This window comes from Lutjanus erythropterus, chromosome 17, assembly GCF_056507025.1.
Source record: "Lutjanus erythropterus isolate fLutEry1 chromosome 17, fLutEry1.hap2, whole genome shotgun sequence".
NCBI lineage: Eukaryota > Metazoa > Chordata > Actinopteri > Lutjaniformes > Lutjanidae > Lutjanus > Lutjanus erythropterus.
The window spans coordinates 26,374,011-26,401,613 of record NC_139333.1 but is presented as its reverse complement, the minus strand read 5'-3'; the positions used below and the strand labels follow the sequence as shown (position 1 = coordinate 26,401,613).

At 40.4% G+C, this 27,603-nt stretch overlaps 1 protein-coding gene across 7 annotated transcripts; it reads left to right on the top strand.

The window, feature by feature from the left end:
• The first annotated feature begins 261 nt into the window (after positions 1-261).
• On the top strand, positions 262-26,911 carry fbrs (fibrosin). Of its 7 annotated transcripts, none has more exons than XM_084740100.1 (18): positions 262-2,315; positions 6,552-6,725; positions 7,111-7,137; positions 7,290-7,319; positions 8,217-8,265; positions 8,995-9,340; positions 10,100-10,311; positions 12,544-12,788; positions 12,903-12,947; positions 13,145-13,243; positions 14,155-14,238; positions 14,448-14,486; positions 14,940-15,011; positions 15,189-15,342; positions 16,268-16,348; positions 16,672-16,755; positions 21,859-22,075; positions 23,877-26,911. In XM_084740100.1, the coding sequence occupies exons 1-18, from the start codon at positions 2,013-2,015 to the stop codon at positions 25,474-25,476; spliced, it is 3,861 nt and encodes a 1,286-aa protein (XP_084596226.1). In that variant the 5' UTR covers positions 262-2,012; the 3' UTR covers positions 25,477-26,911. The 7 variants fall into 7 exon arrangements, with proteins under 7 accessions (XP_084596226.1, XP_084596221.1, XP_084596224.1 ...); XM_084740095.1 differs by having other exon boundaries at positions 12,493-12,788; XM_084740098.1 differs by having other exon boundaries at positions 10,100-10,335.
• Positions 26,912-27,603: the final 692 nt, after the last annotated feature.

Below are 27,603 nucleotides of genomic sequence, written 5' to 3'. Positions count from 1 at the left end.
GGACACGCGTGAACAGGAATGTCCACATACTTTTGGCCATAAAGTGCAAGTTAGGCAAACACGGTTGCTAATTTCTATAATTCCCAATAATAACACAGCGGGTTAAGGCCTTGTATGTTTCTGAGTCTGGGTGCTGTGGTTGTTTCTGTAAATTAGTTTTTATGACAGACAATAAAAAAAAAGCCATCTGATATCTGGAAAGCTGACAAAGTGAAACTCTTTCCACATGGTGGCAGTATACACAAGCAGAGCTCCCGGCCAGCCAGTTTGGTGACTGAGGAAGAAGAGTGGCGCACACAATGCACTGCACGGCTGACAAGGGTTGTGTCTCCCTGATTTTCACGATAAATTTCCAATTCAGTGGAAACTTGTGAACGGACAGCAGCGGAGCCGTTCCGTTTTTCTCTCTACATATTTTGCACACTGGATTTGGTGAGAAAAACACACCGTTGGCTGGAATCGTCGGCGAGTGGTCCAACTAATCCTAAACATTGGATTACACAGTGAAGGCTGCATGAAGGAGCTGCCCAGCCCAACGGGGGCTCGGCCGACACCCTCGTTTATGGAAATCGACACCGAGGCTTTGATATTTGGGCCTTGATTTTTTTTCTTTATGATGGACGAGGAACGAAGGAAGAGTTGTGTGTAAAGAAACGAAATATCATTATTTTTGGGTGATCGGTTTGAAAAAAGCTTCCGTACTCTACCTGCTTCCTTAAAAAAACTGATAGGTTGTTGCTTAGCTGGCTAACAGCTGGATTGGCTAACGCTAGCTAGCCGGAGTGCTAACGTTACGTCTTTCTTTTGATGTGATGCGAATTCAACCATTTCTATCGGCCATCAACACTTCAGCTGGACGGAAATTTGTTCTCGTGGCTGCGGAATATTAGTTAGCTTCACACTGTACTGTCCGACTCATCAGTCCTTACAGATACGTTTAAAGAATATAGTTTTATTCTTAGGTTGCTGTCTGAATATATTGTACCGTATTGAGTTAGCCGTATCGCTACATGCTAGCCAAATGAGCGAAAGCTAATTGGCTGACCTAACGTTAGCTTGCATTAGCATTAACAACCGGACAGCTCTTTTTACTCCTTAATTTTGGGAGTAATTTGCATTAGCTGTACTTGACAATAATAACATTTCACGTTAACACGACAACATGTCATAGCCACCGCTGTGTTAATATCGGACATATGTGGCCTTGCTAACTAGCTAACCGTGTAATTTTGCTAACAGGTATTATATTGTACCGTATTGAGTTAGCCTTGTACATGCTAGCCGAATGAGCAGACGCTAATTTGCTGGTGTCCGGCGTTAGCTAGCATTAGCATAAGCTACTCAACCAGACAGCTCTTTTACTCCTTACATTGGGAGTAATTTACACTGGCTGACAACAGTAGAAATTAACATTTCCTCTAAAGAGATAATGTCATGGCCACTGCTGTGTTAATGTCGGTCATATGTGGCCTTGCTAACTAGCTAACCGTGTAATTTTGCTAACAGGCAAATAAATTTGTCAGCGCGTGTAGAAATTAGCAAATCCAGGACATAAGAGTTGTATTGACGCTGACTTTACTTTTGAAATCCACATTTGGTCTGCTTTGTCAGCAACGCGGTTTGTCTTTTTTTTGTTTACATGCGTATAACTCATGTTTGTTGTTTAATTTCTTGCTAGCTAGCCAATGGTAGCCGTATACGAGACACAATCTGCTATGTCCTGACATTTGCGTGTGTTGTGGATGTCTTAAATTCCCATGTGGATCTAAGTTTGCGTTCAGATTAATTGAAATGACACTAAAATTTCGCCGAAAGAAAGGCACTGATGCCAATAGACTGTTGTCAAAGGACGGTAAATAATAGCCACTGGTTCCATTAACGCCATTTTAACAGGGGCTCCCTACGAGGGCCTGTGTGGTGGTGTTTTATTTGCGGTTCGGTGCCTTCCGCCGGACCTGGGACTTGAATAAAGTGCCTTTGGTCTCACTGGAGTTACAGACGGAGGTTTGAACATGGAGGGCCCGAGCCGAAGCACTGGATTCAGGCAGAGCCGACGGTCCCGTTCACAGCGCGACAGGGAGCGGCGGAGGAGGAGAGTGGACCTGGCCGAGGAGCGGGCCACATCCCTGTCCTCAGGCTCCGATCGGGAGGCTTGTGGGACGAACAGTGTTCTTGGTCCCGGTGGCAGAGAATGCAGGCCCGGGTTTGGGAGACACAGGCCTCCACGCAGGAGGAAGAGGGAGTCTGTGTCCTGTGAGGAAGACCTCATTGATGGCTTCGCTATTGCGAGCTTCATCAGCCTGGAGGCACTGGAGGTAAAAGTCCTGGTTTCTACACGCAGTTGTCATCTGTCATTCAACAAGCATAAATATTTTCTACATTTGTGTAAACAAAGTGTTAGATCACTCTTTAAAGGGACAGTTCACTCCAAAAAAAACAAAAACATATATTTATTCTGGCCCGTTGTGGTTTTTGATCCATTTAGATTGTTTTAATGTGAGTTGTTGAGTTTTGGAGATATCTGCTATAGAGATGTCTGTCTTCTTGAATATAATGGACGAAAATGACACTCAGTGCTGGGGCTGCATGATATGCTAAAAAAATTATTTTGCCATAATTTTGGCTGAAATTGCAATATGGAGTAAAAGTAATGGGAATTATCTTTTTTGCATTACAATTTTCATTCTTACTGGGAAAAAAAGTTATTAATATCATGTTTATTTGACATTTATTGGCGCCTCTACCAAACATGCTTTTTTTCCTCTGGAGAACATGATTTATAGGCATCTATGCTGTACTACAGTACTTCCTCATAATTATGTTTTCTTACACAATTTCCTTTTTCAAAAAAATTGTGATCTCATTCTGTAATTTGGATAGTGTATTTGGTCATGATGCGATTTCGATAACCATGTGATTAATCATGCGGCCTACTCAGTGCGCCAAAAAATACAGACCTTGTTGCAGTTTCATGTAGGAACTGGTTTGTTTCTATGATAGGAAGAAAGTAGTTCCTACGTGAAACTAACAACAAGGCTTCTAGTTTTATCATTTTTTATCTTTAACAGTGTCATGATTTCTGGAAAGAGACACTGATTTTGAGTTATTCAAATGTATTTTTTGCCATTTGGAGCACCACAGGCAAGAGTGAGAAGGCATCTCTACGGCCGACATATCCAAACCTCAGCTGCTTTTACCAAAACAATCTAGATAGATACATGTCACTACAGGCAAGAGGAAAGATATCTATATTTGATTTTGGAGTGAACTGTCCCTTCAACTTTAATCCTACCCACAGACCCAATGTCAATCAATTTGGTGACCTATCCTGATCCCAGTCAAAAGCATCGAGTTCTGCCTATGCAACCAATTTTTGATTGAGTTCATATTTGCCATTGGTTCTTATTTAAAATATCACACACTATCAAGGTTGTAGAGGCACTTCATCCTTATAATTAAATTAATTGCCAACTAGTTTGGTAATTGATTCACTGTTTTTAATCTTTTTTTTTTTTTTTTTTTTTTTAAGAAAAAATGTAAAAAAAAAAATTCTCTGATCTCAGATTTTTAAATGTCAGTATTTTCTGGTTTCTGTATTTCTCCATGATGGTAAACTGAATATCTCTGGGTTGTGGACAAAACCAGATATTTGAGGATGTCATCTTGGGTCCTGGGAAACCTTGATCAACATTTTTCAACATTTTATAGACCAAACAACTAACTGATTAATTGATAAAATAATCAACAGATTAATTGATAATGAAAATAATCAGTGGTTGAAGCCCAAGGTCGGTCTATTTTTTTTTTTTACACAATATGCAAATTTACGGTGACCTTCCTAATATAATAATAATAATAATAATTTTTTTCTTCTTACTTTATTTGCATAACGAATAATGTCATAAGCAGCCATCTGCCAAAAGCTGCAAAGATATGCCAGTGGCTGGTGTATTTATTTAACTCACAAACCAAAAAAAACAACGGTAATCGATTGAGTGACTGTTGAAATCTGAGCATTCATTAGCCGTTTGGCTCGTGGACAAAAAAGTTAAAAGTTAAGTTAAAAGTTTGCACCCTGATTATGAGAAAGAATTAAGTTAACATTTTGCGATGATGGCTGTTTCTTGCAGTAGTTTATTGTCACGATCCCAGTCAGTAGTTCTTGTAAAATATGTTGGTAGAATGAGGGTTAATCAGTTGTCATTCATCAAACATTATCTGTTTTCCACATGGATCACATGGCAGGTTGTTGGCACATCCTGTTCCTCTAATTTACTCGAATGGTTTGCCGTGAATCGAGCAGTGGAATCGAAACCTAGATATTTTTAATCGTTGTTCTGTTAAGTCTTCTCCATCACGTCAAATCATGCCTCATTCCCTCCAGCTAAAGGTGTGGAAGAGCTGCAGATTGATGAACTCCTCAACTCTGATACCATTCCTTGCTTGCAGAGAGCAATCCACTCAGGCCAACCTCAAACCCCAAGGCATCCCTCTGATGGGTTCTGGAGAGGCCTTAATTATTCATGTTCTAATTCTTTGAGGTGTTGATGAGCTGCCAAATGGCTTTTCAGAAGAAGAAAGAAAAAAAAAAAAACTAATGCACATTAAAAAGTATAATTGTGTGTCACTTAACAGCAGAGATTATGTTGTGAGACCTGGGCTGTTCATTTAATACTTATCATTCCTGACTTGCTCAGGTCAGTTGTCTTTCCAGCACAATAGGTTATTGAATTGGTCATTTAGTGTGATGTTTACACCATGCATTTAGAGCTTGAATGCATCACACTTGCATACCTGTATCCAAATATTACATGATGTTGACATGTGGTGCCGTTGGCACTCTAATGAAGAGATAATATTCTTAAATATGAGTGAATGTGCCTTCAGGTTGGGACTAATGGCATTTGCTTTTGACCTCTGCATCAAAAGAGGAAACCAAAATTATTCGTCACTGTCAGTTGGTTATGCTGTAAAACTGCCTCTTTACCCACACAAGCAGTTCCACTATTCTCCCAGGTAACTTGATTTTACAGTCAAATGAACCAGTGAATGCTATAATTGATGGCAGGTTACTATCTGAAACTGCTAATAGAAGAAAAGTACAGTGTTTACTGGTGGAATGTGGCAATTTCCTTTCCGAATTTCAAATTTCCTGCCTGAATTTATTAACAACAGTAACTGCCTGCAGTTATTCTTTACAAGATAATTTATTAAGACTCTTCCCACAGTTAAACAGACAAGCTGACTTTCATGTCCGCCTGCTTTTCATGCTGAGTTTTATTTATTCTCTATTCCAAGAGCAAGAATCTATTTTAGCTGCTATTTTTTGTGTAATAAACAACAGTAACGGTGTAATGATCCAAGGATCCAAGTAAACCTATCTACCAAACAGAATAATGCCTTTGTGTCAGTTTTAAGCTTACATACTTTTTTATAAAAGTACATCTTAACTACCAACTGGATTTAAAACGCCACATAGTATTAGTGGAACTTGTGCAGCAAAGACACCTTTGTAATTTAATAATGTTGTTTCATGCACTGGTAATGTCTATTTGGTCATTGATTTAATACAAACAATCCACTTTCTATGATGTTTAACTCACCTTTTCATCTGCAGCTCTCAAGCTTTGAAGAACCACTTTGTATTGAAACTGTCTTTGTATACGAGATTAATCTGCTGACTTTTTCCAAGATAAATCATTTAGCCTATAAGATGTCAAAAAATCTTAAATGCTCATCACAATTTCCCGGAACCCAAAGTGATATCTTATAATTTATTTTTTTTGTCCAATCAGCAGTCCAGTCTGTATTTACTATCATAAATGACAAAGAAAAACAGCAAATCCTTACATTTAAGTGGCTGGAACCACATGACATGTTTGAGAAATGACTGAAATGATTAATCAGTATTGAAAATAACAATTTTAATAATTTTTGAGTCCCTGATGTAATAGGCTCCAGAATCAAGCGAAAAAAAACAAACATGATTTTGATCAGCAGAGATGCTTCTTTTTCTTTTCTAAGTCGTTTATCATCTCACAACCCCTCAGATTTATCTTCTGATGTCCTGGGGTAGATAGTGGGGATGATAATTTATGATGGAAAGATGGAAACCTCTGTTCACTGCATTTTACTCAAATACAGCCATCCTTTTTTTTTTATTGTGTTTTTATTTGTTAGAGGAGTGTTGACTCAACTCTGAAGTAGTTTTTTTAGGCTGAAGGTTTCTGATGTTTTTAAACAAGGTGTACAAAATATTAGAATCACATTTTAGGAACAAATTCAAAACATTGCAATCACAAAATGCAGCCTCAAAACACACCTTATAATTGAGTTTACACACAAACGGCTGAAGTCAAAGTCTCATGCACTGACTACTGTATTGTATTACATCATCCTAGTGTTTCTATTTTTGCAATCACTCACATTAGAACTAAGCTATGCAGATTAGGTCTGTCAGGATATTAATCGGCATGTAGCTGGCCTATGGTCGTTGCCCACAGGCATACACATTCATGTTTACTGGTAAGCATTTATTTTCTCCCTGTCAGATGGACTGCTCTCTTAAGCCCAGTCAGCGCACTGATATGCTGGGAAGGAGGAACAAGGGGAAGAGGGGGCCCGAGGAGAATGGTGGAGGGCCGCTGTCAGAGCCAGAGGAAGGAGCCCCGCACAGCTACTCCAGCAGCTGTTGGAAGAGTAGAAATAAGAGGAGGAGGATAGAGGTGAGCGGATGAGTTTTGACTCCACTGAGCTTTAATGTTTTGATTGGATGTACCTTCGTCTTGTCATGTGAGATGTTCAGTTCTGTTAGTTAATCAAATACGTATGTGTACACTTCTGTAGTGCTGCTTCCCTGGAAGTCCTGTTACTAAAAATGACCTAGTAGAACTGGTTTACAACACCTGTCTCTCAAGGGTGTTTTTGTTAATGAAGCAGTGCAGGGTGGTTCTGTAGAGCCAGGAGTGATGGGTTTATGTGAACATATTTAACCTTTTTTAAAGTTTATTGGCTGTGAATAATATATATATATATATTTTTCCATTCTGCCTTATTTAAAACCTATTCACACACCATTAGAGCTAATAGTATGTGTGTCTTTTTGTCTAGGGACATCCTTTGGAGACTGGCTACATCGTAGGTTTCTTTTCTTAATATTGCAGTGAACATGATGTTCTGTACTGGTCCTGCAGCACTGTGCAGCCTTTCTGCAAACTGCTTTGAAAAAATACATTTTGAAATATTCAAATAGATGCAAATCTGAATGTTTTTTCCCTCTGTTTTTTCAGTGTGACACTGAAAGTGACACAGGAGACAAGGTGTGTACTGTTTACTTGTTATCTTTTCAGTGTTAGTTAGAGGCGTTTCTTATTAAGTGATGAATGTGTGACACTTAAAGGGCTGCACCTGACTCAGAACTTTCCACATAGGCTATCGAGTAAATCTTGAGTGTAGTTTTGTTAATGGGATTTGGTAGACTGATCAGGGTGACAGGGATGTTCATGAAATATAGTAAACAAGCCAAGTTAGCACACTGAGCTAATTTGTGCTAACTAGTGGTGGGTCTTGTTTAAAAAATGATGATACCAGTACCAGTATTACACGTAAAGTGACGCAGATACCAAAAGAGTACTTCATATGATACGTGCTAGCTGTAGCTGCAGCAGCAATCACATGACAAATCAAACAGAAGAATGCTTGAGATAAAATAATCATGTTTTTTGAGATCTAGATGCAAAAAGGATCTAATGCAGGTACCGTTTGACTGGAGAAATTTCTGTACCACCTGGCAACAGGATATTTTGGTTGATACCTTAAAGTTATTGAGTCCTGATAGCCAACTGTAGTGCTAACGCTGCTAATGACAGAGCAGAAAGGTGCAACAATATTTTTTGCTGACACTACATGTCAGAGAAAATCATGATATTAAACCTCGGTCCAACTTAAGTGCGCATGAGCCAACCGCCTTTATCATTAAGCAAGACACGGTATCTTGGCTTGGACCAGGAGGAGTGTTAGCATTTTTTCACCGATGAATATCCCAAACTCTACACATACTGCCTCATTAATACTGCCATAATTTCGTTTATTTGTGGGGTTGTATACTAGACTCAGACTTGATGTAATCTTCATGTGGTACAAGAAAATTTTGATTAAGATGTTGACGTTTATTTATTATGAATTACATTAAATCTGTGTTTCTTGTCACCTTCTAGGCCTCTGACAATGACATGGACCCAGTCTTCACAGTCAGTACGAGGAAAGGTAAGTCTCCTACTGCATATAAAAGTGGTGAATAAAATCTGTTCCCTTCAACTGGTGCCACAAGAAAATAATAAAATAAGATATGCCAAAATGATTAGAAGTTTTGACCCTGTGAAGTTGCTGTAGCTGGGCAGGCTGGAGGGTTGAAGCCAGAGTAATGGATTGGATTAGTAGTGTTAGTTCAGCAGCTTTAATTTATTCCCACAGGTCAGAGGATGTATTTATATGAAAGCATGAGCACGCATGTCATTTCATGTTAAGTATTTGAAGTAAAATTGATCTGTTTGTTATTATAATGAAATAAGGCGTATGTGAAAATAATGTCTGTTAGCATGTCGATGGGAGTTCCTCTTATGGGCGAGCATTTAGCTAGCAGACTAAGCACCAGTTATTTATATATAAATAAAATTGATTCAGCAATCCAAAAATCAATTCAGGAATCGTCAAAAAAATAATACTTGTTTTAATACTTTGTTTTTTCTTCTACCCCTGCTTTACTCAGAAGACAGCTATATTTTTTACCTTTGATGTTTAGTTTTATTGCAAAATTAGCCTTAAATGGAATTAAATGGTGGCATTAAGAAGTCTTTTAACTTGATAATACATGTAGACACTGCCCTATGCACTATTTCACATTTGGGTTTTGGGTCCTTTTCTGTTTATGTTGTCATTCTGTCCTGGAATATACAGGAAAATCAAAATGCTGACTGGTGTTCTCTTTTTTTTTAGTTGTGGAGCCCACCCCCTCAAACATGGGCACATCTGTGGGCAAAAACTGCCCATCTCTACCGGCCCGTTGCGGTGGTGCGTCACGGTTGATGGTGACCCCAAGAGTGTCTGGCCTGGAGCGAAGCCAGGAGAAAAGCTTGGAGCAGCATTTCCCAGAGCCTGTTTCTTCTTCTACCTCTTCTGCCCCCTTCTCTCGCCTGCCTTCCCCGGTCACAGCCTCAGGAACGGTCCCCCGGTCCAGCCCGTTCAACGGCAACGGCAGCCGCCACCACAACGGCAGCCCCCCAATCTCCAAACCCAAACCCTTCCTCACTTTGCCTGGACGACCTCATTCCATCTACAACAGGTATGAGTTGGTCTGCAACAATTATTATTACCAATTACTTTCATTGTTGATCAATCTGTTGATTATTTTCTCGATTAAGTGATTAGTTGTTTGGTCCAAAAAATGGTGAAAAATTTTGATCAGTCTTTCCCAAAGCCGAAGACAACGTCCTCAAATGTTTTGTTTTGTCTACAACCCAAAGATATTCAGTTTACTGTCAGAAAGGAGTCAAGAAACCAGAAAATAGTCACATTTAAGAGGACAGAGTCAGAGAATTTTTACTTTTTTTCTTAAAAAAATTATAAAACCGATTAATTGATTATCAGAATAATTGGCATTTAATCTAATAGTTTACAGCTAATTGATTTATTGTTGCAGCGCTACTGTTGATCATTTTCTCAATTAAACGATTTGTTGTTTGGTCCATAAAATGTGAGAAAATGGTAAGAAATTTTGATGAAATATGTTCCCAAAGCCCAAGATGGCATCCTCAACTATCTTGTTTTGTCTGCACCCAAAGATCTTCAGTTTACTGTCAAAGAGGACTTAATAAATAAGAAAATATTCACATTTGACAAGCTGAAATCAGAGAATTTGACTCAAAATGATGAATCGATTGTATCAAAGTAGGTGATTAATTTAAGAGTTAACTAATTGACAAATTGTTGCATCTAATAAGTAGGAGTATGTTTACTATATTAATTTTTTGCAGTGAATCCTTGCTGGCTTAACTCTTTTTCAGTGATTTATTATTTACACATTTGCTTTCTTTCTTCTCAGGAGCACCACCCCAGTCAAACCCCCTTCATCTGCTTCGTCTGTCGCGTCTTCCTCATCCTCCATGCGTCCCCCAACTCCCTCCACCAGTGTGTCTCTGTCCTACATCAGGGGCTCAGGATCCTCAGGGCCCCTCCGACCCCCTTCCCGAGCCAGCTCTGGGGCCCTGTTCACGCCGTCGCCTGGCCTGCCTCCCCCTCCACCTTTGCTACAAGGTACTGCCCACTCTGCTGCATCAGGTACAGTGAACAGGAATGCTGCTTTTCACTGCTGTTACAGTCCGTTTCAGCTGTTCATGGGAACACAGTGACTAATATGTTACTAAAATAAACCAAAGCCAGACTTCCCCTGGCGGTTGTCTGGTTTTGTCTGGGTGTGTAGAGGAAGTTATGTATTGATCAAGTTAGGTCTGATCATAGCAACACTACAAGTGTTGCATTGCTTGTTAAGAGCAGATGCTGTGTTGTATTTAGAGATCGGAGAAATTGCATCTTTAAAGACTACAAATGTGTTATTCTTGTATGCGTCAAATTACAGTGGACCCCTCTTGTAGTCATCACATTTTTTTAAGTCAAAATAACCACTATAAGCAAATTACTATGGGAACGTCTTTTTCTTTATTTTCAATGCAGATTACAATCTGCACTGTGTAATTAAGATACAAAATAGTACTGTATATGAAATATAGTTTAATGTAGTTTCACTGCTGCATCTCACTGGCTTGTTTTAGGCAGTTTGTCGTAACCTACGATGAGACTATGATTTGCATTGAGAGAAATGACTTTCTTTTAACCGTCATGATTGCAATGAGGGCTGTCACAATTTCAATATTAAATTGAAAATCAATCAAAATGAGCTTTCAGTTTCAGGAATCAGATCAAACGGCAGAATCAGCTTTTCTCCCAGTATTTGTTTTTTCCCCACTCATGCCTACTTCCATATCTGTCCAAAGAAAACAACACTTCAGAGACGTCACAGCGTAGCCTACAAGCCATGAAATCATGCTTGATGCTTTATAGACAGTTGTCAACCAATGGTCTGTTCATCTTTACAAATCAAAATAGTCTAACAATGGCATAACCATCAGTGCAAAATAAAATGTTGAACTCGAAAAATTTAATTGTGGCCTTAAAATTGAAAGTCACATTGAGTTGTGGATTTGGAGAGTTCGGACACCCCTAATTTCAGTGTGCACGTAGCACCAGCCTCAGGTAGCCTGGCGGTGGGAGAAAAGTTATGGCATGGGAAAGTATCATGGGATTTAAGTTAAATAAATAAAAGGCCAGAATGAACGTGCTGTTGCGTATGTAAAGAGCAACAACGAACACTGTGATCCAGGGACTCAAATTAGCACCATCCACATGCTAGTGAAATATGCAAGTGGCTGGGAGATTTGTATCACCTGTCAGCCCCAAAAAATAATGGTAATTTATTGAATGTCTGATTAAAATCTGAACGTCGACTAGCCATTTGGCTGGTGGGGAAAAAGGTTGATTTTGAACTGTAAGCAGACTACTTGATTACTCTAAGAAAATTATTTAAACAGCATTTGTATAGAAATGAGTCTGTCCCAGGCTTTTTGATCCATATTTGAGTGATCACTGTTACCTCGATCACCACAAGCGGTTTCCACTGTAATTTGAGGAAGTGTGAAAGGAGAAATCTGTTAAATATTGCTGTAACAAATCATAAAATTACCATGATATGTCATCAGATTTTATGGAAAGTTGAAATACTTACTCCTCTTACAAAAATGCTACAGCCAGCATGTTCTTTCTTGAAATGTCCTTTCTGGGCCAGAACTTTAGTTTTGTTTGCCTGTTTCATGTTTATTAGAATTCAGATTAATGTTGGATATTATTCGAGTGAGTAAGAAATCCTTAATCTTTTAGAAGAAGCAGCTGTTTATAACGGTTGAATTGAGCAATGTGTTAGTGGCGTCTGGCAGGCAGTCACTGAAGTCAAACTCCAGAGTGTGTATTTTCAGAGTAGTGGGATGTTGTTTTCTGGATTATGGGCTTAACTTAACATTCACAGACAATTGACATTCATAAACAGCTGATCAACTTGCAGTGGAGGACTCGTCATCATAGTATAGTGTTGCTCTGGTGCTCGTGTTCAGCATCATTACAACCTGCCTGAGCTTCAATTCAAGGGAGGAAGGGGTGGATGGAGACAACTTTCTCCAACCATAAAGTAGATATTGAACTGGGCTTCAGCCCATCTAATATACCATCTGTGGCCCCACCTCGCTATTTGGACTCCAGTACTCATTGTCGCTCAGGTTTTACATATTGCTCCTTTAAGAGGCAATATGTGCTATGATTTCGATGTGAAAGGTTTATTTTCAGTAATCCACTTTATTTATTCTGTCTCCTTTACTTTGACACCCTCAGATCAGGAAATAATGCATCATAACTTAAACTCCCACTTCTTGAATTCACAAGAGCGCGAGGGCAGACGCAGTGTCCCCGGGGCTGAAAACAACGCAGCAGCCGCAGGCCGCTCCACTCCCAGTGGTCCGTCAGCATCGAGCTCCGCACCGGGTTCATCGGGCCGGACGTCTCAGAACCAGCCGAGCATCCAGCCCCTGGCCTTCCAGTTCCATCAGCACAACCACCAGCACCAACACACGCACACGCACCAACACTTCACGCCCTTCCTGCACCCCACAGCCACCGCACCGCCTCTGGTGAGATGCACTCTGCTGTTCTGCTGAACATCTGTGTCGTACTTGAGATTCCAGTGTGGCTGGAATGTGTGTTTTTCGAGATGTTTTAACCCACGCACTGCTTTTGTCTTTTAGTTTGATAAGTATCCTGGCAAAATGGACGGACTGTACCGACACCCTGTGAGTACTTTGTGTAATCTTACTGATTATGGAAGAAGTAATTATTTACAAGAGATTTAACAACAAAATACCAAGGCAGAGGATACATTTCAGCTCTCTTTAAACAGTCAACTATGACACAAAACAGCATTGATTTAATTAACTTCATCTGTTAAGTAGTCACTGAGCTATATGTCTGTCTGTCTGTTTCGTGATAGTTCTTCCCACAATACCCACCGCCCTCAGTGCCGAGTATCCAGCCTGTGATTCCTCCCACTGGGCCTTTCAGCTCCTTGCAAGGAGCATTTCAGCCAAAGGTGAGAAAAACTCTCTACATCGTTATTTAATTTACTCCCTGGCGTTCGCTAGACGTCAGGGGATATCTCACATTGCCTAGTGTACTTTTTGTCTCAATATTGGCTAGAGTGAGACACTGGCACTCCACTGATGAAAATAAGTGTGTTTGATAACAATTAGGGCCTCCCAGTTAATGTTATAAGGACTGGAGGGAGGTTTATTAAGGAGCACTGGCCCTCTCACAGCAGGGGTGCTACAAGGCTTCATAATGATAATAATCATAATAATCATAATTCAGTGTACCAGTGAGCATCAGTGACAAAATGCTTTGCTTTCTTTGTGAATGAGGTTCACAGGACAGGATAAGAAAACGGTCCACCTCTCCTTATTGAGTATATGGTGCCACCAAGCAAAACAAGGTCAAATAGAGCGCAGTTACTGTCATTTCTAGTCTAACAAGGCAGGCCAAACCAAATCATGAGAAAGTTTCAGAAGATAAATGGTACGCTAAATGAACTTTAGGCCTATCAGTTAATGAGTTTTAATCAGTTAAATTTGTATTGGCAGTCATCATTAATATCCTCACTCTTTATTTAAGTTAAAAAAAAAAAACTTAACAAGGTGGCAGCTGGCAAATGAAAATAATTGACCAACAACCTACTTGCTGCTGGCTATATCGTATGCCATTTTCAGTAAGGAGACATCTAAATATTACAATATAAAAACTTGTTTGTTGTTGTTTTTTTAAGTACAAACATAGGAAGAAAGCAAGTACTCACACCTTTTACTTGCATGGCTACATCTAGTCTGATCTCATGCACACAGCTGAGCAGAGTGGGAAAAAAAGGAAAGAATAATGTCAGATGTCAATCAATTGTAGACCTTTAGATCAGTAGGTTGTGGCTGATGTCTTGTGCTGTGTGTGTGACAGCCTCTTGTCCCTCAGGGAACGGGTCCTGATATAACTGCACGTCTCGGGGTTGTGCCTCACCACCTGCAGCCCAAAGACCCCAGGGTAAGGACAACACGCTTGCTTAGAGCCAGAAGTTTGCACCTTTCCTCTAGAAGATGTTTGCATAGAACTGTATAGATTTGGACAGCCAGTTTAGGCTAGGATGTGCTGCAACATGGGGCTAGTCAGTGCAGTAAAGAGTGCAAAACTACTCCTGATAAAGAGTGAGATATGTTGATTAAAAGTGGTTTTACACCTCTGTTCTCTTGTAGCTAACTGATCCATTTGGGACATCGTTGAAAATCAGTAATGTAAGCAAAAACAGATGTTTCTGAATCCCTTGGCTCCTTAAAATCTTCAGCCTGTTTTACTTTCTCACTGCTTCACTCACTCTTTGCACTAATCTCACTTGTAATCTTGACTGCTACTGGTCTATTCTCTGCCCTTGCACACCCAGTTAGATATTTCAAACCCAGAAATTACCCTGTATATAATGTATGTGGTTAGTCTTTCCTCCGTGATTTTCTTGCATTACTACTTATGCTTTTTTCACTGACTTTTTAAAAATTTTCACAAACGTATGCTGAGCTCTAGTGAGTAACCTTATCTCCAGCTGGAAAACCCCAACCTTGTGTAGAGGCTACATGAGATATTTCTGACCGGCAGGAAGAACATCTGACTCTGTGTGCAAAGGCTTTAAAGTTGTACATGCAGGATTCATGGAATAATAACATAGTAAACCCCTGTGATTTTGTGTTGTGCAGAAACCAGGAAAATGGTGTGCTATGCATGTATATGTGGCCTGGATGATTCTAAGCCATCAGAGAAAAGTAAAGGTACGTGTTTCTAATTGAAAGCATGTGCTGTAATTGCATTGCCATATTGAGACAATAAAATCATAAAGCTCTTGTATCATAGTGAGATATTCAGTTAGCAGACAGGGAAAGGTTCAGAACTTAAGTGTTGTGACCCATTTAAATGCCTGGTTAACTGTTCCTACCCATGTCTTTCAGCTGATGCAGGCTGATCCTCACAAGTTGGACTTCCGTAGTGACCTGCTGGCCCATCTTCCTGGACCTGGTGGACTGGGCCCCCTGGGGCCCATAGGAGGAGCCCTGCCTCCCACTCATGATGTGACCAGACCTCCCAGCCTGTTCTCAGCTACAGGTGCATGTCTGAACATGTTTGTCTCTCAAGAACAGTTCACACTTTGAATTTATTATTGATTTAAAGAGTGATGTGTTGCGTGACTTAACCCAGTTATACACTGTAGATGTATTGATATTTTATCGATATCATGATATGAAACTGGCTCCAAAACAGTGGTCAAGAAGTTCAGAGATGGCTGTTCATATGCCGATAGCCTGGAACAAAATCTGAAGTGTCAGAAATTCAGGATGCATCCTCACAATGTGACTGCTGCAACAACCTATGTCTACGAATGAACCAATAGGGATGCACAAACGTTTATGTGTGCTATTTCAGCTTTCTTTGCATACTACATATAATGCTACCACAAACTTTCTTTTGCAAAATTGGCATTCCAAGTTGGCCTCTTTTCTCAACATGACTGGGTCCACATTCTTCTCCTCCTTGTTTTTTTTTTTTTTACACATTAATATTAGTGCAAAGGGTCAATTCTTGCTTAGGCTCATTGTCTGCTACTATAGCGATGCAGATGTATGATTCACGCTGATGTCGTTTTCTTGTTGACTTGCGTTCAAACTTGATTTCGTACCCAAGTGTATTAGGTCCATGTAGCATGTGTGGCTTGCAATAAACTTAGAAGACTACTGAAATCTGACAGCCTGTAGGTACCGTTAAGGACGACATTCAAGCTGTCTGGACGATCTTTCATATAAGTATTTTCTTTTAGTATTTTACTCAACTAATTTCTCAAATAACTGATCAGTTCCTTTTATTAACCACCTATCATTATTTGCTGTTTGATCTGTCCTGTCCTCACATCCCTGAGGTTTGACAGCATTGCTGTGTTGAGTCACAGTATGAAGTGTGTGAGTAGTTTGATGCCCTTGATTTGATTACTCATGACACTTTTTTTTCCTCTTATACTACTATTTGTTTCCCTCAGGGCCAGTCAATCCGTCCTCGGCTCCTTTCATGTCTCCATCAACGCCCCACTCGTCTTTCCTCGCACCAACTGCACACTTGGGTAAGAGCCGCTCAAAAATTCACATTTGTATGCCACAATATCTGTCTCTTTGACTCACCTACTCAAGGACTGACTTTGATTTCCATTAATTTATGAATCGTCAAGGTCAGTTGCATATTTATTGTCGGTAGAGTTTCCTTAGCTGTTGTATTAGTTTTGATGGAGCATATCACACAGTATTTTTTTATTGTTGTGTCCATGTTCTTACATTTGACTGGAGACATTTCAGAAGGTACAGCATAGTAAAGCCTGTGTAGAAATATAATTCAATGAACATTTCTATCAACACAGTTTCTCTGACATTTATCTGCATTTGTGCTTAGATCCGTATGGCCGATCCCCACCCTTCACCCCACTGGGAGCCCTTGGTTCTGGTGCCTTTGGAGGACTTGGCAGCCCAACACTGGGTCAGTCTTTTGGCATCTCCTCTCTTGAAACTGGAGGCTGGATCTGTTCTGTGTTTTTTTTTAAATATCTGTCTTGACACAGTCCTCACATTAGGTGCATGTTGACATGGGAAATCCAACATAAAATGCCCCTTTGTTAAAGCAAAAGCTACGTTGGTGGTGGTGTGTAGTTTCAGGTACCAGTGAGGCTGTTTACGGTTGGTGTTGTGTGGAAACCACCAGGAAGTATCTCACTGCCACAACTCAACAAGGAAATGCTGTCTGGGGAAATCTTTGTACTAAACGAAAGATTATTACTCAACTGGTGCAGGGCCCATCCAAACCTTACCTGTTTGGAACTGGATTGCTCTGTCTCTGGTGCCTCTTGCAGCTTTCTCTGTCCAAACACATCACTGCGTAGGGTTATGAAGGTTAACACTAAATGGCTCTGCACCTAATTTTATTGATTAATCTAACACCAACACTAATTTATTGACTACTCTACAAATCATTTTTTATGACTTGTAAGGCCATGTATATGTAATATAGGCTAACAATTAATAAACCAAAATAAATGTAATATTTCAATATTTATTGAATCACCTAAGTTCAACATCACTGTTTTGTTCTATTAATAGTAATAACAGGCTCTATTTGTCAAATGATTGATCAGAAAACTAATGGACCTTAAATTCATAATGATTGCTGTTACACATAAATTAATCTATATTATTATTAGTATCTTTTTTTGTGAGTGTTTTGAACTGCGACTTGTTATCCAGGAGAATCGTGCTTTGACAGGGCGCAGCCATCTTTGAGACTGGCTGTTGTCTTAATCAGTGACGATTATTTTGAGCCTCTGTCACTTCTCTGAGTGCTAATCACTTGTGTATTCAAAATTTATTAATAGTGAATGTGCCATGTGTCCAAATTACACCAAATTCGACACTGCATTGCCTTAGGTTCCCAGAAACAGACCTGCCAAGTCTGAAGTAGATCAGATTCTTGAGATGGGCAAGTTGCATACTGACAGAGATTCCTCACTTTACAGTTAGATTTAGCTAACGCTGACTCTTGAAGCCTCATTAGAGCTGAACATAGAAATGTGTTTTTGCACAGAACACTGTGTATTTTTTCCTCCATCTGTTATGGTATAGTTGCACTAAGACGGGATGATGTCACGGCCAGTATGGACAGCAATAATAATCACAGTAACCATGAACTCAACACACGTGTGTAGCATTTGAACATTGGACACACTAGAAAAAACCCAAACCAGTCCTTTTCAGTTCCAGCCCATGTCTGAGCTTTGTCTTACAGTAGATGTTGTAAGGTACAGTATATACGCAAGAAATTTAGGTGGTGATTACTTGTCACTGATATGTAAGTTTAATCCTTTAAATATATGAAAAGTCGACGGGTTTCCTTCGATTTCGTCAGAGAACACAACGTGTGTGGGTGGAAAACAATTTGTCCTCTCTCCCACGTAATGAAATGTTTTAAATTTATAAATTGGTAACACGTGTCTGAGCGAGGGGCCGATGTTAAACACACAAATTGGCACATTTACTGTGATTGAAGCTCCTCCTCATACTCTCCTAATTAAAAATGATGATGAGCTTGTTGTGGCTGGGTCGAGTCGCACCTATCCTGGTTGACATCGCCAATCAAGTCTGTTCAGAACAGAGCCAGTGCACAGAAAGCAGCAGCAGCAGCAGTACGCACCCACCTACACGTCTCTTATTGCACACACACCGGCTGGTTCTGTTTCTCCTTTCTTGTATAGTCTGTGTCTGCTCTGACTTTCCTTGTCAGCAGTATGTTTTATAAAGTCAACCAAAAAAAAAAAACCCTTCCATTATGGAATTTTTCACTTGCGATTCTGCTTTCACAACAACCGGTCAAGTGTGTTATTAAAGCTAGAATTAGTAGGATTTTGGCAGAGTTGTCAGTAAATACACCAGAAAAATAGTTGAGTCGCATTGCCGGGACATCACATAGACCTCTTCAGTTGGCAAAATAATGAGAAATAAGGAAATACAGGCAAAGGGCAGGGTCCCTGCAGATAAAGCCACCACCATACACTTCTAGCTGGTTATAAGTGATGATTGAAAGTGACTTTTTGCAGTTTTTTTAGGCCCGAAAGTAATTTGAAGACATCACCCTGGGCTCTGGGAAATATGACCGTTTTTCACATTCTTTTGACATTTTACAGAGTAAGCAATCAGTTGATTAATCGTGTAAATAATCAGCAGATTAACTGATAATGAAAATATTTGTTAGTTGTAGCCATAGAAGCATGAGCTCCCTAGTGTCATGCTTAAAGCCAGTTGATGCATTTTTCAAGTTTTGCAGCGACCTTAACTGGGACTGGGTGATATTTTTAGGTGGTGCTATTATTTACATTATATATGTCTCAGTCTCCACATTAAATACAATATGATGAATCTGTAGAATAACCTACTGAACATTAGGTAAAATTGGGCTGGGTGATGAGGACAAAATCACATATCACAATTTATTTGACCTAAGACCTCTATCGATATTTATTAATAATTATACGAAGAGGGAAAAGGCCAGTGATAGAACAGCTAGAGCAATCTGGTGAGTCACTTACCTGTAATGCAGCCTTTATGACCAGGAAAAGATAAAACTTAATGCCATATCACAGTTTAACGGTATCTAAAATCTAAGACAATCCCTCTTATATCACAGTATCAATATAATATTGATATATTGCCCAGCTCTAACTGCCACAGACCCTTCTGCAACAAATCTGATATCGCTGACAGCCTGTAAACATCTTGAATTAAAATTCAGTAAAGCCTTGTAAAGGTAAGGGGTGAATCCAAATCGCAGCTACTGTGACTGTGTATTTACCTTCAGCAGCTAATCTGCTAATGTGGTGTTGGTTGTTAAGCTAACTGTTAGCAGTACTGAAAACAGGAACTGGGGAGGTGGCTGCCTCCGAAGAAATTGACGAACCTTCATGCTTGCCTGTTAGTCTCTTTATCTTCCTCTCATGCTATTATAAACCAATAATTCACAGCAAGCAATAAAAAGAGAGAACAGGATGGATGTTGTGAGGGTTTCTTGTGGCAGAGCAGTGGTACATGGTTTATTTGTAGGATATGAGTGGGCTCAAACTATACTATCAACAACACAGTTTCAATTTTCTCTTCTGAGAAGTTCTTCACTAACTGTAAAACAACTACAGTGGATATTTTGTGAGGAACTGAGATCTGATTCTGATGAAATCTACAGTCATAAATGCACGTTTGAACTTAAACACGATTCCCTCTTCCTGCTTTTTCAAATACCAGTACAGCTCTAATCTAGGCTCAGGCTACTGTTTGAATTTCCTTTGTCTACATCCCTATACTTGAAGTTTGGTACTATCAAAACAATACTTTTTAATTGTAACATTGCTGAGTATAATATGTATTTCTCCAAAAATATTTCATAAATGCATCAGGTGTGTAATGTTTTATAACACAAACAGTCACACAAGAGCTTCACCTAAGTATATGTGTTTGGTTATACTCTTAGTCTTGCTTACTGACTAATTAATTGGATAATTCCTGATTTAAGCAATGTTTCTATTAATTAAATATCTGTTTTTGTAATTCTAGCAAAGGTCGGTTGTTTGGTAAAAGGATTGGGGATTAAACACTCAACCTTACTTGTCTTAACTTTGGCTGAGGCTTTAGTTTATCATCACGTGCCTCTTTTCTCCTCTCTTAATGATTTTCTCTCCTGCCTTATAGCACAGCAACAGGTCAGCTGTCACTGTCAGAGACTTGCTGTGATTTGCTGTGGTGGGCTTTGTCATTGATTAAAGCAATAACACCCAAGAGGACGTGGTTTACAGTGAAGCAAGGATATTGCTCCTGCATCTTTCTCGCTGTAGTTCGGGTGCCGATTGCGGAGACGATTCACATTCATGGCCTGTCACGGACATGATTTGTCTTGCCTCTAGACGCCATTTCAGTCATTAATCAGTAGCCAGATCTTCCTCAGCACGAGATCTGAAAACAGCGAGACCTCATAGTCCCGGAGTCAGCACCCTTTACTATCAGAAGAGCCATTTTTAGCCAAAAAGCGGAAACTTATTAAATTATATGTTTTCCTCTAAGACTTTTCTTTTACTAGATTTGGCATCTATAACTCGGCAGACTCGAGACTAGCCACCATCAAAATTTGGAGGAAAAAGCGCTCAGCCGTAGATGCAGGATATGACAGACATTTTAGTTCACAAAATATTTAAACACTGTATAAGTATTTTTGCAGTAGGAGAATGTAAGAATCAATTTGGGCCTACAACAAAGACAAATGAAAATTAAAATGTTAAAAAAGGAACCATTATTCATATCCAGCTGTAGCTTTCTGACCCCTGTCATAGTCAGTTTAAAGGTCCTGGCTCCATTTCTTGACTTTTCCAGCTCTTCATTTCCTCGGTCATTAATTTCACCGTGTCTCCTTTCTTTCATAGCTTCCTCCTTTGTGCTGTCCGCCTCTTACAGCTTCTTGTTCTCGCTTAGCTGATGCAGTAAATCAAATTCTGAAATGTTGAATCAACGTCATAATCAAGGACTGCAACTACCAATTTTATAAATAGAAGTACAAGTTAAGATGCATCGACTTGAGCATCATCATTTGTGTCCACCTGGAGAAAATAATGAGTTAAATACAAACTTGTAGCGTCGTTAAGGAGTATGGCAACACCTAGACCAAACTGAGAGAGATGAATAATTTAAGTACCAAGTGTTAAACCACATCAATTAAAGGGCTGCAAGAGGTGTGATCACTGAGCAAGGACCAGCTTGTTTTTGATGTATTGTACATGCTGTAACAGAAGTTCAAGCAATGCAAGAAAGTTTATAAGTGTTATAAAATGTACTTGCGTGACTGAGGTGTGTTACCTTTTAACTTCAGCAGGATCATATTAGATGCCAGCAACAACACCTAAAGCATGTGGGTTTTACTGCCACAAGATGGCAATAGCTGCCTTATAAAATATTTAATTTGCAATGTATTTACTTATTTAGGGTTATTTACATTGCTTTTACTCATAAAGCACTGTGCTGTTTTTTTTCTGACAACAAATGTCTCTTTGGCCTGCAGGGAGCTCTGTGTTTGGCCCTAAAGATTCACCAGCTAGTGTGGTAGGAGGGTTACCCAACCCCAACCATCATGAACCATGGAACCGTCTACACGGTGGCCCGTCTGGGTTCCCTCCAGGCCCCAGCTGGACTAAAGGGGCAGACAAGCGGGACGAGAGGGATCGAGGGAAGGAAGGCGAGAGGAGAGACATCCCCCACATCAAGGATGAGAAGGACAGGTATGATGATAAGCTGATTGTAATACTGACTTTGAATTGATAAAAATAGTTTTTTTTTTTGTTTGTTTGTTCGTTTTTCGTTAGTTTACAGTCACTGCCCATATTACCCCAGGCAGACATGTGACCACAGTGAGATAGGCAAAAATTAAAACTAAAAAACTTACACTTACAAGGTTTAACCAAACAGAATACAATTTCCTCTCATATCTTTGTATCTTAGAATATGTATTGACTAATTCAAAAGTAATACTATGCATTGTATCTTGTTTACATTATCCATGCTGTCAGTTAAAGGGTAACTTCTGCAGTTTTCTACCTTTTTCTCTTGTTTTTGTGTCTAAGTGACTAATGGGGACTAGAGTTGCACAATTCATCAAAATATTATTGCAACTGCAGATGAAGGACAAATGTGAAAAAACAGCATTATTAAATAAAAAGTACTGTAGCACTGCAGAGATGCTCTGGCTTACAAAGTTTGTCCTCCAGATGTAAGAAAATGTGTTTTGTACAGACACCAACAAATGTCATAGCATCATGATTTTGACATTTTTTTCCCGAGAAAATAAAATTGTGATGCAAACATAAGTATTCCTACTAATCATGACTCATACATCATACCGCATAATAATAAGATAATTGCAATATCTGCCAAAATAATTTCAATCTTATTTTTTTCACCATATCATAAAGCCCTAATGGTGACAGTTTTTGACATGGGTCCAGTATTGATTGAGACCGCTGCAGCTGTCAGCTGTGAAACTGGCTGCAATGTAATCCTTATGGGCAACTTCCCACTGCTAAAGCACATTCACTAAAAGTGTTTGTTTTTGCCACTGACAGGCTCAGACTGTTATTCTAAGTGTGTGACAACATTATGGAAAGGATCCCTTAAAAGACAGACCTATTTTTAAAGAGAAAAATCCTTTTGTTTAACCAGAAACAGCAGTTTCGTTGCTCTCGCCAAACTAACCCGACTCGCTTTGCAGAGATGGTAATTTTATCCTCATCATCTTCATTCAAACAGAAACACTCACCAAAAACGTCTTGGTTCGTCTTTCCTCTCTTACAACAGTCACCGAACAAAACAAAACTTAATTCACTACATTTTATGTGAAAATAACGGGAGAGGTCGGACATCAGAGAAGCAGTAGGGAGAAATGGCGTGTGCAATCAGAATATTTTCACATGTAACAGTGAATTAAGGGTTTATTTCAGCCTAACTATCAGGCTTTGTGATTTTTGGAGCAGTTGAAAGATGAATCGAGACATTTTTTGTGAATGTCCTGTTTCTGTCGATTTTGAATTAAATGTGTTTTATATTAATAGAATTATTGTTTCTGTAGAGTGAGTTTGGATGAGTTTGGATGGGTTTGGCGAGCGTGATGAAACAGCTGTTTCTATTTACACAAACCATATTTTACTCTTTAAAAAAAAGTCTGTCTCTGTTGGGATCCTTTTCATAATGTTCTCAGGAATCGGAGGTTGTCAGTGGCAAAAACAACTGCTTTTAGTGGATGCACTTTGACGGTGCAGTGTCGCCCATACGTGGTATGTTGTAGATCAGTTTCACCCCTGGTGGCTGCAGCAGTCTTCTTAAATGCTGGTCCAATTTCAAATCACACAGACACAAATACATGGGGAAAAAGAGGGCCAAGCTGAAAAAGTTACCCTTTAAAATAAAAATAAACGTATTTTTTCTGTATATTGTACATGCATTTTGACAATTTACCAGTAAAAGCAATAAATGTGAAGACTGGCATGAAGTTTGTTGTCTAACTATTGTGGACATTGTGTTTTGCAGAGACAATATGCTGTATGGCCGACAACCTGTGAGAATGTCTCCAGTTGCCCCCTCCTTCAAGCCCCGCAGTAGCACCCCAGTTTCCCACATTAATGGCCACAGCAGTGCCCTGGGGGGGAGCAGTGGGCCTATTGAGGATCTGACACGCAGCTTAAACAGAGACAGAGACCGCGAGCGAGACAGAGATGGAGACAAGAGGCCGCTGCCAACAATGTCTTCACGGCTGCCTCTTGGCTCTTCATCGTTAGTAGCAGACAGGGACAGACCACGGTCTTCCTCATCTTCTGTGCTCACTACTCCTCCACCTTCCAACCGCTCAGCCCCATCTCCCTTGGACCTTTACCCCCGCCCACTGGCCCCAACAACACATAGCCTCCACAACGAACCCTCACACTCCCAAAGAGACGGCAACCTCCCTTCTTCCTCCACAGCATCTGCCTCCGTCACGTCTTTGTCTCAGGTCAAGAAGTCTGACCGGACCACAACACCTGTCTCCAAACCACCTCTGCTCCTCCCACCTGTTAAAGTCAAAGAGGAGCGGAAAGAGGAGCCGGAGCACATCCCCATCACCCTGCCCCCCCCTGTGCCCAACCACAGCTTTGACCGCCCCAACAGCCATCCACACCACCCGAGTTCTGGTACCCCTTCCTCCTCTTTATCACTGACTCCCACTCCCGGTGTTCCCCTCCTGCCACACACTCCAAACCACCCTTCGTCCCACCAACACTTGTCCCTGCTCGACCGCTCCAGGGCCATCGAAGCGTACCTGGGGAGCACAGGTGCTGCGGGGTTGGTCATGGGTCCAGGGGGAGAACGTTTCCCCCCTGGTTCAAGCCAAGGACCACCACAGGGTCCACACAGCTTCACTTGGGACCCCTGGAGGGAGCTCGCGGCTCAGCAGCAACATCAGCATCGCAGGGAGGCTTTGGCACTTCGGTCAGACCCTCACCTGGCCCTGCGATCCGACCCACATCTGGCTCGACTGCTCCAGCATCAGCGCCTTCTGGAGGCTGAGAGGGTTGCAGCTGTAGCAGCTGCAGCCGCAGCAGCCACCCCTCACCACCCTCCGACATCTACCTCTGCTGCCTCCACCTCTGCTGTCCGCCAGGAGTTTGGCCTCATGGCCCATCACTTTGACCGCCCTCCTCACCTCGGACCCCCAGGAGGAGGACTGATCGATGAGGAACAGCGTGCCCAGATCCTGAGGGAAGACTTTGAGCGGGCCCGCTACTTCGGGATGCACCCACACCTCCCTGGTGGCTCTCACCTCTCAAGCCCCTCTCATGCTGCTACTGCCGCTCACCTGGAGCAGCTCCACCCTGGCCTTCTCTCCCATTCGCTCCCTCCTGGAGCCTCTCCTGCTTCCCAGCACCACGCTGGCCTCTACGCCCGTCTGGGCGCACTGAACCCACACCACGTGCCCAACGGCATCCTGGCAAAAACCCCTGCAGGCTTGGTGGGAGCTCTGGCAGTGGGGGCACCGCCTCCACTCATTCCGTCCATCACCAGCCGGTCGTCCACGCCTCCCCGCAGTTCTAGACTTGGAGGGCCTGGTGAACTGACACTGTTCAGCGCCCACAAAGACGGAGAGTCCAGATAGTACAGGGACAACACTGGAGGAGATTAAGGGAAATGTCAGGATCACTGTGCTGCTCTCAACCTGCCCCCTTTTCCTCTTGCGGACTACTAAACCCTCCCTTCCCAGTTACGAACCAGCTCCAGTGCACCCCAAAAAAGGGTAACCATGACTGGCTGGAGGTGATTGTAGGGAGGGAAATGCAAGACTTGGAATATGCGCAATGGTTCTATCAGTGCAATTTAAAGGTACATGGTTTCTGTGCATCCTTGGTGTATTTTTATTTTATACTGGCTGTTGGTTATTACAGTAGTCAAATTTGGAAAGCTGTGTGAAGAGGCAGAGGACAGCTTTTTTTTTTCTTTCATTTGTCAGGTGAATTATATGATCCATGCTTTTAAGCAAGCCTTTATTTCCAGGTGGATTGGAAATGACTTCCAGAGGGATGTACACTGTGAAAACATGTCAAAGGGTTCATCCACAGCTTGGTTAACTCACGGGATATTATAAAGCCCTCCTCTACATAAATCAACCCTGATTAGGTGTTGTGGACGAGGGCCTTTAGAAATAACAGTGGTAAAGTGGTGCTTTCTGTTCTGTCTTTGTGTCTTTATGTCATTGTGAAAAGACAAATTACTGATGAGACCATTTTAATGAAGATCGGTAAGCATCGCACCTCAGTCTCCTGCTTTGCCCAAAAATCTGAACCCAAACCCTCAGCTTCACTGATAATGAGATTCACACTTTTTTAGCTTGTTTTTTTTTTGTTGTTGTCAAATGATGAATGGCAAAATGAACTGTGCTACACTGTGTGAGTGAACACAGTATTTTAGAGCTTCCTGTAACTGTTTCCCAGTCTCCTCTTGACTATATGTGCAGGACCAGATTATAGTAGTCTAGAGAAATTGCCTTTGTAATTATTATTCTTAACATTAATTATCTTCTATAATAATAAATATATTCACTGTTATGTTATTTGTCTTTGTTTCGGGTATCAACCAATACTCTCTCCCCAGGTAGTAATCTGTTTCAATTCATGCAAAAGACAAAGCAAAAGGCTTGCTTCACAGAAAACTTTTTATGCTCGTGAACATTAAGCCGTATCCATTGCAACCTCTGGCCTCTTCAAGGATCTCATCTATGACTTCATAATGCTGAGAGAGGGAGGTTTGCCTGTGTGTCATTGGTTGTGTGTTATATCCATTTGGGACTATGGGAGCCTTGTACATTGAACTGTCGAGTTGTTTCATCAACGAGAATAAGTTATATACATGGATAAGTGGGACATCTGCTGAAGAACTGAAAAAAAAATATATGTACTTGTGTCAAAAGACAGCTAGACAGTGGGTATCCTGAGAGGGAAAAGACTGGGTCGATTATTTTAATATGACCATTTTATACCTTTCAAACCCCTCCCCTAGAGACCACAAAGATTAATTATTAAATGAATTGTTGTTTACTCTGTTGTGTGGGTCTTTTGTTCTGAGTCCTTTGATATTAGAACAGCAGCTATTTTCATGATTCATCTGTAAGTTATTTTCTGTATGAATTCATTGTTACATAAAACCACTAAAAGGTGAAAAATATCCGGCACCACTGTTGAAAACTAAAACTAGATTACATTTTAGTTAACTGAAATAAACTGAAAACTAGACTGTCGAACAAAACTAATGAATGACATTGTGTACTTAAACTATTTTAAATAAAAGTAAGCAGGAAATGTTTTTAGTGTGAGTCTGTCAATTTGGTCAAATTTGTCAACACAAGCATGTGGAGACATTATGTGTAGTGAGACTGGAATGTCTTCACACAGTACCTTTTACATAGTGTTGTAATTATATTGTAATATATATACTGAAGTTAAATCTTGTCCCCAAACACTGCCCAGATTCTAATGTAACTAAAACTAATACTGAAAGAAGCAAATAGACTATTGAAACAAAGTGAAACTGAAGATATTAAAAACTAAATAAAAATATTTAAAAAAACCTTGTGAAAACAAAAGCCCAAAGATATTACTATCTGAGAGGACTACGAAAAATAGTAAATATTTACATTTTAGTAGCTGTAACCAGTGAATTTATAGCTTTGTTGATTTATAAAAAGATTTCATTTTCAGCTTTATTAAATATGACATTTCATACTTAATAG